General features: G+C 35.3%; 1 protein-coding gene across 2 annotated transcripts in view; it reads right to left on the bottom strand.

The window, feature by feature from the left end:
- Positions 1 to 13728, bottom strand: part of LOC150104393 (trafficking protein particle complex subunit 3-like) — a 62175-nt gene that overhangs the window by 16539 nt on the left and 31908 nt on the right. For both annotated transcript variants that reach the window (XM_090396975.1, XM_090396974.1), the window contains exon 4: positions 5072 to 5168. In XM_090396975.1, coding sequence (XP_090253101.1) covers positions 5072 to 5168 — 97 coding nt within the window. The remainder of the gene's footprint in view (positions 1 to 5071; positions 5169 to 13728) is intronic.

A 13728-nucleotide genomic window follows, 5' to 3' on the forward strand; every position in this document is an offset into this window, starting at 1 on the left:
TTTCATTTAGTATTGAGTCATAATTAAGTGTATGAATTTTTTGTGTATGCTGTTTAGATATTCCAATAAACATGTCATATTTACCTAAACCTGAGTCATGCCTGATTACGATTCCAAACTACCACTTATAAAAATAGAACCTATTTTGGCGGGAAGGAATTAGGAAGTGTATATAATTATAGATTTAGGTCACGACTGCAGTCTGAATCTATACAGCAGTGGTTAGTAGTTGGAAGGGGTTCAATCGTTCGATGCTGTTGGCACACTCTCCCTCGATGAGTCTTTGGACTCCCTAGAGGTGTCAAATAACAATAATAACAATAAAGAACGGCTAAGAGTCTAATATTGTCTCCCTGAGTAGGAACCTTTTCTACTATAGGATACTGGCTGGTGCAGCATAATAAAAATTTGCCAGTATCCGAAGAGGAAACAGTCTTAGATATAAATAGATGCAAGCATATTAAAAGCCCAATATCTGAAGTAAAATAGCGATAGAAAGATAGAATAGGAAGATATAAGGCAGTAAAATATAGAGAAAGCAACAACATAACAATAGAGCAGCTGATAAGATTTTAATTGAATAAGATTTTAAATGAGAAAGGATATAATCAAGTAAACAGACTAATTAAATATGAATCATATAAATAAAATATATAACAATATTCATATGTTTACAATAAATGTTTTAATTTTTTTTATATACCAGAACTTCATTCTTTGAAAAAATACAACTTGTTGATCACTGAAGTCAATGCACCATCACGGGTACGAATTTGAAACCTTCTTACCAACCATTAAACAAAAATACATGTATATATAAATACTGTTATTCGATATAAGAGTTGGGAGATATATATATATATATATATATCTTCTTCTTCCATTCAGGTATTAGGCCTAGTGGCCTGTTACGGGGCTATCCTTAGCCCTTCTAAGCTGTATCTGTCCCGAGGATAAGATGGCTAGCCCCATGCCTCCTGGTGTGTCCTATGTCTGTAGCTGTGTGTGTTCACAGGGCTGGTTTGCCTGCTTGCGGGAGGAAAAACCCCAGATAAACTGGGGAGAAAAACCCTGCAGTCCATGCCCAAGCCGGCTAACTTGGCTATGTCTGAGAAAGATCCTTAAGCTCCTCACATCGGCGATGGGAAATGAACCCAGGACACTCCTTTCCCAGGCATATGGTTGCGAAGCACATAGCCACTTGGCTAACTGGCTATAGCCACTCGGCCATATATAAAGTAAGTTGGGGAACTCCTCACCATTCTCAAGCTGGATGAAGACAACTTAGTGAATTTCAATGCTGTTAAAACTCAGTCTTGATTTTATAAGGACGAAAGATCCTACTTCACTTCCTCATACTTTTGATAATGTTTCACTATCTCTTTAAGGTCAGTTTACTCCTTCCTTCCTTCCTTCTTTAGCTTGGTATTGTGTTTTGTTTGAAACACTGCTCTTCTGCTCAAATCATAACACTTTATAAATCTCAAATCTGACTAACTTGACAATACTGTTCTCACATTTGGGGTAGTGTACTCAAAATCTTCCTAAGAATATGATTTTATTCATAGGCACTCTTTCTGCTTTTTTTTATTATTTTTTTATTTTAAATAAGCTTTCATAGGTGCTGCTCTGCTGAACTAGTTGCTATCATTCCTCAGCTTTCCTACAATTACATAACAATCTGAGTGGCCACTTCCATGCATGGTCTAAGTCCAAATATAGTTAACCAATGTCTCATCATCTTCCTTCATTCCTTCTGCCCCTGTTCTTTGGAACAGTCTTGCCATACTGTTTTCCCCAATGAGCATATTCCCTCTTTAAGAAAATGTTAGTAGATTACTTCTTTCTCCTCAGTCACATGCCTACACGCAGCGCTGTTATGTTGTAAGTTACATGACCTTTCATGTGTGTATGGTCAAAACACGCACGCACACACACAAAAATGACAAGTCCGTTTTAAAAGTTCTTTGCATCACAGATAGGATTCAAACACAGGCCTTTCTATCTAATGATTGCTGAATACTGACTGAACTATGGAGACTCTTTCACATAATTGGAACATTATTAATATTGTTGAGCATTTTACGATGCAGAAATGCAGGCAGTCAACAGCTGAACCAATGAGTAGCCATAATTATTGTAGAACATCAGATTAATTTTAACATAATCTAGTTCTTGCATAAGTCGGTCCTCAGATGAACTAATCACATAATTCCTATAGTTCATTTTTTAATAATATAAATACTAAGTTTCTGAGTGGTATATGTTGATGAGTTCATATAGATATATCTTCTTACAAAAGTGGATTTATAGTAGACTAAAATGTTGAGAGCTAACTACAGTATCAAGGAATGAGGAGTGTCATTAACCATGTTACTAGCCAAGACATCTATAGACGTCAAGGTTATCATGGATGCCAAGTGCATATTAAAATTGTAATACCATTGATATTACATTGAAATATATAATGGATACAAAGCGTATGTGGATGCATATTTGATCCATAATGGCCGGTTAGGTGGTTAACAGCTGCAGTTTCAACTGAAACTGCCCTGATATGACAAAATGGCAAGCTCATCATCATCATGAACAAAATACAGGGTGGCACATAAGTCACAAAGGGATTTATACATTTATTCAAACATTTACCTATTTTTCTTATTTATTAATTATGTTTATACTTTTTTTTTTTTTGTTCCTGGAGACCTGGAAATTGCTATATTTTTAGTGAAGATGGCAAATTAAATTTCGAAATAGACAGCAGAATTAGCAAAGCTGGTATGGTAGGAAATCAACTAAATATATGTGGAATAAGAAAGATTAGTCAAAACATAAACTAGCTGTATATAAGACAGTGTTCAAACGAATTGTAACTTAGATCTAAGAGCTGGATTAGAAATAAAACTCTTGATCAAAGACTGGTAACCAAAGATATTAGTCTTGAGAAAGATTATGAGACTGAACAGATGACATCAATTGCAGTATCATATTAAAAATGAGGATATTAGGAATGAACTTGATATTGTTAACATTCAGGAATATGTTAGCAGAACTAATCTCAGGTGGTATGGTCACTTAAACAGAATGCGAGAAAAAAGATTAGCTAAATAAGTGTTCTTTGCCAGGATGGCAAGAAAAAGACCCAGAGGAAATCAAGATGTAGGTGGACTGATGCAGTAAAAAAGTGTCTCAGAAGACAGAACTATAAGATCTGATAATATTAGAATATTGACAGATAACAGGCTAATCTGGAGGAAAATTGTTGACAGGAAGTTAGTAATGATGCAACTTTTTATGTAGTACTATCATAGGATCCTGTACCCCCCCCCCCCCCGAGTGTATATGTTAGGAATTTGATGATGACAACGATGATGAGCACCTGGAGACACAAATGTCTCCCAATGTTTGGCTTCATAAAGATGGGCCCCTTGTTCCATGCCTTATGGTCCATCCTGTATGCATATTCAAGTAAACTTTCCAAACCCAATCTAGCTTGACTAGAACCAACTGCATGTCCATCACTTATATTTAAAAGTTGTCATCAAAAGATCAAATATCTAATGACAGAATTATGTTTGTTAAACTCTGATCCATCCAGCTCTTCCTTCCCAGATGTTTCATTAACTTTTCATTTCACAGGTTTAGGCCTAAATGCTGGGTGGAACTTATGTTAGGGATTTAATGGAGTGAAACCAGCACTAAGGAAAGGATTAAAACCAAAGTTTAATGTTTTCATATTCCTCCTGCTTAAGCCTATTATCCGATTATGATAGAGAGGTGATGAGTTCTCGATTTGGATATCACACGCAGAATCAAATGGGGGGGAGGTTACCACCATGCTCCACTGCAGCAGCCCTCAAAAACCAACACAATCCAAATTAACATATGTTAAACTTCCCAAAATATAGGAAACAATTTTCAGGAATTCTGTGTTTCAACTATCATCATTCTAGAGGGTGTGCTTCCTAGTTAGGACTCTAGGCCAAAGTCTACAACTGAGTTTCACTTCGTTTTGTATTGTATTCTCTGGAGATGTCTCTATGATGAGACAAAAAAAACACTGGAAGCATTAAACACTGGTTCTAATCCTTTCCCAGTGCTATTTTCACTGTATTTCAAGCTTCTCACATGAATAACCTTTTATTTATATTTTGCATTCACTCAAACAGAGAAATGGTTTTAGTTTCTCTCTAATAGTGCACTAATTACTGCATGCATGTGGTGCATCAAATGTTACATACTCGTGTTATCTTCCAGCAATTTAATTTTTATCTTTGTGTTAACTTAACATACAAACATTCATTCTATGATGATAAGAGACACATACTGATTAAGAATTAACAAATCAGATTAAGCTACCAAGAAATTATATCCTTGTTTTATCCAAGTGTAAGTAAACAAAGTTTGTGCATGAAATACATTCATGACTAGGCTACGTTTATATAGAAGCTAATGACTTCACATTAATTGAATTTGTAAGGATAAACCTTGGTAACTTTTTGGATCTGTTTCCCACTGATGAGCCCACAATAAATGTCAAACCAGCTTAGTAGTGTCCCTTTCCATAACTTATAGCATTCTTTATGTCCAAAAAGGGCATGTGCTTTACATCATGGAATACAAAGGCAATTAATATGACGTCATTAGCTTTTATGTTTAGTCATGAATGTATTTCATGCACACTTGGATAAAAGGATACAACAAGAATATAATTTCTTGGATAGTTTTAATCTAATTTGCAATCAAGTGAAAAACCTTTTCCACAAGTATTAAATCAATTTGATTGAAAATAGATCTTTTCTGTTGTATTTTGAATCTCTCCCTCTTTCTAATTGTTTAAAAAATTTACATCCTCTATAAGGTCAATTTTTATGCAGAGTTATTATTTATTTATTTATTTTAGTTAGAATAAATTCTTCAGCTAATACACTATTGCATACATAACTATTTATTTAATCATGTATGTAATCGACATATTTATGCAAGAGAAACAGATGAAGTCCTAACCTCATATGAATTTTTTGAGGTCTGCAAACATAGCAAAATATTTTTAACTGCTATAAAAAAATACCTGAATTTTAAGTGCAGTATCTCTGAAGTCATAACACTTGCCAAGATTAGTACGTCCTAAGTAATCTTCTATTAATCTGAGTCCAATGCTATAACCCCTGAAACAGTAAAGTTAAATGTATTCAAAATTTTGTTTTAAATTAATATATAGATATATTATACATTGGTACACAGCTTTAAACATCTTTCTCAATCTCTGTTTTATATACATATGAGTTTTAGACAGCACTTATAGCACATAGTGAATGGACTAAAATAGGAATGTGTCCTGTCATTTTTTATTTTGTGTTGCAATTATTATTATTATTCAGGCCTCCATGGAGTCCAAAGACTCATTGTGGGAGGTCCTTCCTAGGAAACACAAAGTCTATCATACTACTCCTTGAACTCACTGACTGTTCTTGCTCTCATCACTCTATCAGGCAATGCATTCCATGGTTCAACCACCCTCCATGCAAAGAAACCATTCTTCACCCTCTTTCTCACAGCTTCCTTTCTTAACTTCCAGAGATGGCCTCATCATCGCCCCTTCCCGCAGTTCCACCAAGCAAAAGAACTCCCAGGTGTCAACCCTGTAACTACCTCTCAACAGTTTAAAAGTCTCTATCATATCACCTCTCCTTCTTCTCTCTACCAAACTCTGCAGTCCACATTCCCTCAGCCGATCCTCATAACTAATGTTGTACAGTCCTGAAACCATCTTTGTTATCTGCATCTGTACCCTTTCCACAGTCAATTTATCCCCTTCAAATCTCGAGGACCAAATCTGAGAACAATAGTCCAAGTGTGGTCTGATCAGGATCTTATACAATGGAACGATATTTTATCTCTGCAAGTCAGCATCCTTCTCAGTATTGGAGCAATCCTGTGGGTTAACATCACCACCTTTGCAATATGTTCCCTGAATTTCAGTTTTCTATCAATCATCACCCTCAGATCTCGTGTGTCCCCTACCTCCTCCAATCGAGAATGCAGCCTCCCATCGATGTATCCAAACTTTGAGACCTTACATTTTGCTGCATTAAACTGACATCGCCATTCATTTGCCCATCTATCTAGTTTATTCAAATCTTCTTGCAGGGCTGCCACATCTGTACTATTACTAATAAACCCTTCCCAGCTTCACATCATCTGCAAACAACTGAATATTGCCCTGCAATCCATTGACAATGTCATTGATATAAAGGTTAAACAATACAGGTTCCAGTACTGAGCTCTGTGGGACCCTACTTGTAACCTTCTGCCTCCTTGATATTGTCCCAAAATACACAACTCTCTGATACCTATCAGACAGTTAATCCTGAATCCAGTTGACTAACCCAACATCTAAACCCATGTGCTGCAACTTAAATATCAGCTTATCATGTAGCACCCTATCAAATGCCTTTGCAAAATCTGCCCCCCCCCCCCAAAAATGGTAGTGTAAGCCTTTCCCTCAAACTGCTCTCGTCACTTTGCAATGGAAGAATTGTGGATTAAAGTAGTCTAAGAACATTACAATATCTGATCTTGGTTATGCTGATAATTTGGCTTTATTCACAAATAATGTGGAAGAAAAGAATTCCTTTATTGCTGCAAATGAGGAATTTGATCATCATCATCATCATGCTTGTCAAGGATTTAGGCCCCTACAGAGGCCTGTTCCAGACTTAGAAGTCATCGTTGAATCTCTTAACAGGACATCCTGGTTTTCTTTTTCCTAATGGTTTGTAATTTAAGGCTTGTTTTGGTAATCTTTCTGTTTTCATTCTTTCAATGTATATCACCCATTTATGTTTATATTTTTTGATTGATTTTTGCTATTACTGATTCCTGGTTTAATTCTTTCATAATTTCTTCATTTCTTTTGATCGAATACAGTATACTTTTGCAGTTTTTCTCATAAACTTAATTTCAGCTGTTATTAATCTTTGTCTTTTTGTTTTATTGTCCAGATTTCACTTCCATACAATAGGAGTGGTAGGGCTAAGTATTGTATACTTTTAGCTTGGTTTGTTTTTGAACTAGGTTAGGTTTAAATATAGTTAATTACACCTGGTATTTTTAAATATTCTGCAATTTTTAGGTTTATATCTTTTTCATTTTCATATGTAATCATACTTCCTAGGTAGTTAAATAAATTCACCTGTTCTAAATTCTTGTTATCTATTACTATTTTAGGTCTTACTGGATCTTGTCCTTTAAAGGCCATTATTTTTGATTTTTCTGTTGATATTATCATGCCATAGTCTTTTACTATCTCATTTGATAAGTGATGACTTATGTCCTCTAAGAGTGGAGGCTTTGGAAGGCAGTGACACAAATGGTTTTGAAAACATATGGTCTGAGGTAGAAGTGGCCAAGACAGGATATTTAGTGGGGTGTTGCTATAAACCAAGGAGCACAGAGGGTGGGGACCAGGAGATGTTCAGGCAGTTGAGCTTGGCAAGTGCAAGAAGAATGATTGTTATGGGAGATTTTAACTACAACAGTTTAAGCTGGGAAGAGGAAAATGCAAGTAGTAAGAAGGGGATAGAATTTCTGGATTTCTTGAGGGACAAACGTCTTTGGCAGCATGTAATAAAGGGAACAAGAGGTTCAAGAGTTTTGGATTTGATCATACCATCAGAAAAGCTGATAATAAGTGAGATCACATCTCTCCCACCAGTCGGAGAAAGTGACCATATGGTTTTGACTTGGAAGGTGAATAGACATGCAGGAGTATCAAAGAAAAGGGAACATATTTGGAATTATAAGGCAGGTGATTATAATAGCCTTAGATATCAACTTGGGGAAGTTCCATGGAGTGCAGAATTGGAAGGCTCAGGATAACGTTAGTGCTTGGGAAATTGTGAAGGAATATTTGTTGGCAGCAATAGTAAGCTGTAATCCAAGATAAGGCCACGACAGCGACTAATATGGTAAGGAAGGCAAAACTGGAATATGAGAAGGGATTGGCATTAAGATCCAAAGAAAATCATAAGGAATTTTTTAGCTATGTGGCCAGTAGGCAAAGAAACAATTGTGGAAGAATGACATTGCGGGATAAAAATGGGAATAGAGTGACTGATTCAGAGGACATAGTGGAGTTGTTCAATGAGCACTTTATTGGAGTATTTCATCCCTGGAGGAGGTTGTAATAATAGAGGGATAGGGCAGGTTCAGAGTTTAGAGGCGCAAGAGGAGAGTGTGTTCCAAATACTGAGTACTCTGGATATCAGTAAAGCTGTTGGACTGGATGGTATTTCACCACGGGTTTTGAGAGAATGTGCTAAAGAACTGACAGCTCCGTTGACCTGGCTTTTCAATAAAATTCTGGCTGCGGGAAAGGTACCCAGAGAATGGAAGGAAGGTAAGAAAGTGCCGCTGCATAAGGGAGGTAGCAGACTGAAAGTGTCTAATTATAGGCCTGTTTGTGTCTCATCAGTAGTTGTTAAGGTCTTGGAGAAATTAGTGAGGGACTATATACAGCGTTGGGCACATGAGGGTAATGTTATCTGTGAGAATCAACATGGATTTGTTAAGGGGTGCTCTTGCTTTAGTAATATGATTGCCTTTTATTATAAAGTGACAAGAGCAGTTGATGAGGGAAAGGCATATACTGCCATTTTTTTGGATTTTTCAAAGGCATTTGACAGGGTGCCACATGATAAGCTGATATTTAAGTTGCAGCACATGGGTTTAAATGTTGGGTTAGTCAAATGGATTCAGGATTGGCTGACTGATAGGTATCAGAGAGTTGTGTATGGTGGGACAATATCAAGGAAGCAGAAGATTACAAGTGGGATTCCACAGGGCTCAGTACTGGGACCTGTATTGTTCAACCTTTATATGAATGATATTGTCAATGGATTGCAAGGGGACATTCAGTTGTTTGCAGATGATATGAAGCTGGGAAGGGTTATCAGTAATAGTACAGATGTGGCATCCCTGCAAGAGGATTTGAATAAACTAGACAGATTGGCAAATGAATGGGGATCGGTTCAATGCAGCAAAATGTAAAGTCTTGAGGTTTGGGATCCATCGATGGGAGGATGCATACTCAATTGGAGGCACTGTACTGGAGGTGATGATTGATAGAAAATTGAAATTCAGGTAACATATTGCAAAGGTGGTGAGGGTAACTCACAGGATTGCTGCAATACTGAGAAGGACGCTGACCTGCAGAGATAAAAAAGTTATCATTCTGTTGTATAAGACCCTGATCAGACTGCATTTAGACTACTGTTCTCAGATTTGGTCCCCAGGATTTGAAGGGGATAAATTGACTGTGGAAAGGGTACAGAGGCAGAGAATAAAGATGGTTTCAGGACTGTACAATATGATTTATGAGGATCGACTGAGGGAATGTGAACTGCAGGGTTTGGTGGATAGAAGAAGGAGAGGCGATATGATCGAGACTTTTAAACTGTTGAGAGGCAATTACAGGGTGGACATTGGAGAGTTCTTTCACTTGGTGGAACGGCAGGAAGGTGCGATGACAAGGGGCCATCCCTGGAAATTACGAAAGGAGGCTGTGCACAAGAGAGTGAGGAGTGGTTATTTTGCATGGAGGGTGGTTGAACCTTGGTATGCATTGCCTGAGAGAGTGGTTGGAGTGGCAATGATCAATGGGTTCAAGGAGTGGTATGATAAACTTTGTGCTTCCTAAAATCAACCTCCCACTATGAGTCTTTTGACTCCATAGAGCCTAGATAATAATAATAATAATAATAATAATAATATTTGAATCTAAGATATCTTTCTGTAAGTTATCTTCAGAATAATGTAATTATTATTTGGTCATCAGCAAAAAGGAAAGTGTTTAAGATCACAGTAGGAGAAAGTTTAATACCTTGATGGAAATTTTTATTCCATTTTATTATTATTTCATTTAGATAAATATTAAAAAGAGTTGCTGAAAGGGGACATCCCTGTCAGACTCCTTGGTTTATTTCTCTCGTACATGATAGTACATAATTTAATCTTATTTGTATTTGATTATTTTCATATATACTTATGATAGCTTTTTTAAATATTTGGTATTTGTCTTTCTTTTAATATATTAAATAAAATGCTTCTTTTAACTTTGTCAAATGCTTTTTCAAAGTCAAATTGTATTCCATTATTTTCTCTATTATTACTTTTTGGCTAAAGGCCATGTCTATACATGATTGTCCTTTTCTAAATCCATTCTGTACTTCTAAAATAAAGATTTCAGAATATTTATTAGTTTGTTATTTAAAATTCTGCTATATATTTTATAACAGGAATTTAGAATATTCATACCTCTATAATTTTTAAGGTCATCTCTAGTACCTTTTTTAAAGATAGGGATCAAAATTGCTTTTTTTCATTCTATCAGTGGGTTACTTGTTGAATACATTTTATTTAAGAATAATAAGAGTCTTTCTTTGAACCTTATTCATGCACGTTTATATACTTCTGAATGTAACTTATCTTCACCAGGTGATATTCCATTTCTTGTTTCTTCAGGCTGATTTCTAATTCTTTTTTAGATATTTCCTTTCATTTTCATTAAATGTTTGCCAGTTATCTTTTTTAAAATACTTATCTGTCCACAATTCTCTATAGAAATTCTTCTAATTTCAATTTGGTGTTTAATTTTATGTTTTCTTTAGTATCTGTACTTAAATGTTTCAAAATCTTATATACATTAGGTTTATTTTATATAAACCATGTTCTAAATTAGACACAAATTTGTTCTATGATTCTCTATGTCCTTTTCTGACTTCTCTTTTAGCTATGGCTCTTATTCTTTTACATTCTATTTCATCTTCTAATCTTTTAATGCTTAACCATTTATAATATGCTTCTTTTTTTGATTGTATCATCCATATTTTCAGTTTTTTCTTTTTATTGAAAATGTTTTGGTCTTTCCTAAGCTTTCATTTGCTACTGTATTTAGTATCATTTTTATATTAAGCCATTCTATTTCTATTTCTTCATTTCATTTTATCTAAACATTGGTTAATTCTTTCTTCATATAACTATTGTTGACTTATAAGAGTTGAACTGATAAGGCCTGATAGGAATGATTAGGTGGATCTTCCTCAAAGTAGAGGATAGCTCTAGCTAGAGGACCATGGGAGTGCCAATTCTCTTACAATCAAGATGATTGCCCCTTGTGGCTCTGTTGATCAATGAATCCTCATTCAATACATTCGGACCACCCCACCAGATAGGGGATCCCCTATCTGTCCCCAAGAGGAAATGCTCTCTAGAGATTACAGGGTCCCCCCCGAAAGTGAGAAAATCAAGATAATAAAATGAGACCTTTGTCTTCTTTAAAGAATGTACTTTAGAGCAAGTCTTCCAAGTTCAATTGTCTTGGTAGCTGAGTGAAATGAGAAATGTAGTGGGGAGACGATTAGAGATAGCTTTAAGAGTGTTCAAAAGATTATGGAAAGACAGCAGATTATCAACAAAAACAAAACTTAAAATCTGCAATAGTTTGGTTCTCTGTATTTTGTGTTATGAAGCTGAGACATGGGCATCATGTAAGAGTGATAATCGGAGAATTGATGCTTTTTAAGGAGTATTTCAAGAGTGAGATGGTTTGACTTTGTGGATAATGATGAGATACATCAGAAATGTGGTCAGCCACCATTAAGCACTATCTTATGTAAGGAAAAGGCTATGCTGGTTCAGCCACATTGTCAGAATGCAGGACATTTGGTTGGTCAACAAGATTATGTTGAATGATCCCGAAGGTGTTAGGAAAGAAGATAGGTCCTGAATGAGATGGATTGCAAACAAGACCTAAACAGAAATGGCATTCAGCAGTGCTCGAGGAACTTGTATCATTTTGGATAAATAATAGTCATGCTTAATTATTTAATATAAATATATCCCATAAAGTTTTCACTATTATTATTATACATATTTTCATATTTTCTATAGAAAATATGAAAATAGTTAACTTAAAGGTATTGAATTATACTATGATATATTGTGTTCATGCAACAGAAGCAGATGCAGTCTTAACCTCCTATCAATCCCCTCCCTCATTAACCTATACTATTTTTTAAAATGAGAAAACAGGTGTTTGCCATAACAGAAGGAAATGTGAAAAGAAAGAAGCAAAGATGAAGTTTTATGCATGACATAGCCACTGTATCTGAGATTAATAAATTAACCAAAATAATTATAATGAATTGTTTAGAAGAAACCAAACAGATTCTATTTTTCCCATCCTTATATTTTTTATTAAAATACAACAATGATCCACGACTAATGATGTCTTAAAAAAACATTGATCTCCTTCCCCATCTGCAGTGTAGTGAGAATAACTTCAGTGCCAAAACAAAGGTCCTGTCTCATTTTTTCATAAGAAAGAGAACATTTTACTTACCCTTATCTAATAATAGTCAGATCTCTGATCTTGACTATTTCCCTTTCTGGACTGCTTTATACTTTTTTCTCAATCACATTCCAAGCCTCATAAGCTTCTAAAAATTTCTGTTCTTCTCCATTCAAAAACACTAATTTTGATGAGTACAACTCCTAATGTTATATGCCTCCAAAATTCACTGAACTTTAAATTACTGTTCTCAACATTTGTCATGTTTTATCAAACCTCCCTAAAAAATGCTTAATACTATCAAGAGGGGGAGTCTGGTTATTAGATTATCCTTTTCTGAGGCACTGTTTCTGTTTTATGCTTTCCACAGATGCTGTTATAATGAATTGATCGTGGTCATTACTCCACTTTCCTCTAAAGTAAAACTTATAAACAGTTCATGATCAACATCAATAGAGTTCAGCCTTGAACTTTTTTTCCCCACTGTTCCATTCCATCTACCTATTCTTTCAGAATAAACTACTTAAGTACTGTCCTTCCCCCCCTCCAAAGGCTATTATCTCCAGCAATTCAAGAACCACATCAGCAGGTTACTTCTTTCTCATTAGCTAAATGCTTACAGTTGATACTGTAGTGCTGTGGGATTTGAAACTGCTTATGCATGAAGAACCAATATACAGTGGATCCTGCAGATCTGAAGAAACACTTCAGACTATAAAATTTCAACTTACAAATAACCCTCTATACTTCTATACCACTATGCTGCATAACAAAGTCATTACAAAGCGAAAAGAATCATGATTTTACATGAATACAACTCAGTTAGCTGAGAAAATGAATTGAGCCAATTACAGCACAATACATCACAAGAACTTTTTTTTTATCTATACTAATACTAACATAACTCATAGACATCATGAAATATACACATACACAAAGAAATATTAAGCATAATATAAGCCACTTATATTTTGTGATGAGCATCTATCTTATCACATCATCAGAGTGAAAACACAAAAAAGAATGGACAGTTACATGAAGTGAGAATGGAATAACATGATATAGAGATTTTTTTCTGCTGCTTCCCAGCAAGTCGCATGATACTGATTCACCATTAGGTGGCATATTGTGTGTGTGCATGTGTGTGTGTGTGTGTAGAGTGGTTTTATCGCTCCTGAAGGATAAGTAACGTTTTCTATTTTAGTTAATAATATTAGCTAAACTTAATGTAGTTTTTGTTTTAAACGGGTGTGTGATTGACTCAGATATTTAGTTTGTAAATAAATCTTGCATTTTTTTTTTTGTTTAAATATGATACTGTTGGCATGGCACCAATACATGGATGAACAGTGGTGGCAATACTTCCAAATTGTTGG

This window comes from Typopeltis vanoorti, chromosome 8, assembly GCF_054136105.1.
Source record: "Typopeltis vanoorti isolate ZY-2024b chromosome 8, IOZ_Tvanoo_1.0, whole genome shotgun sequence".
Taxonomy (NCBI): domain Eukaryota; kingdom Metazoa; phylum Arthropoda; class Arachnida; order Uropygi; family Thelyphonidae; genus Typopeltis; species Typopeltis vanoorti.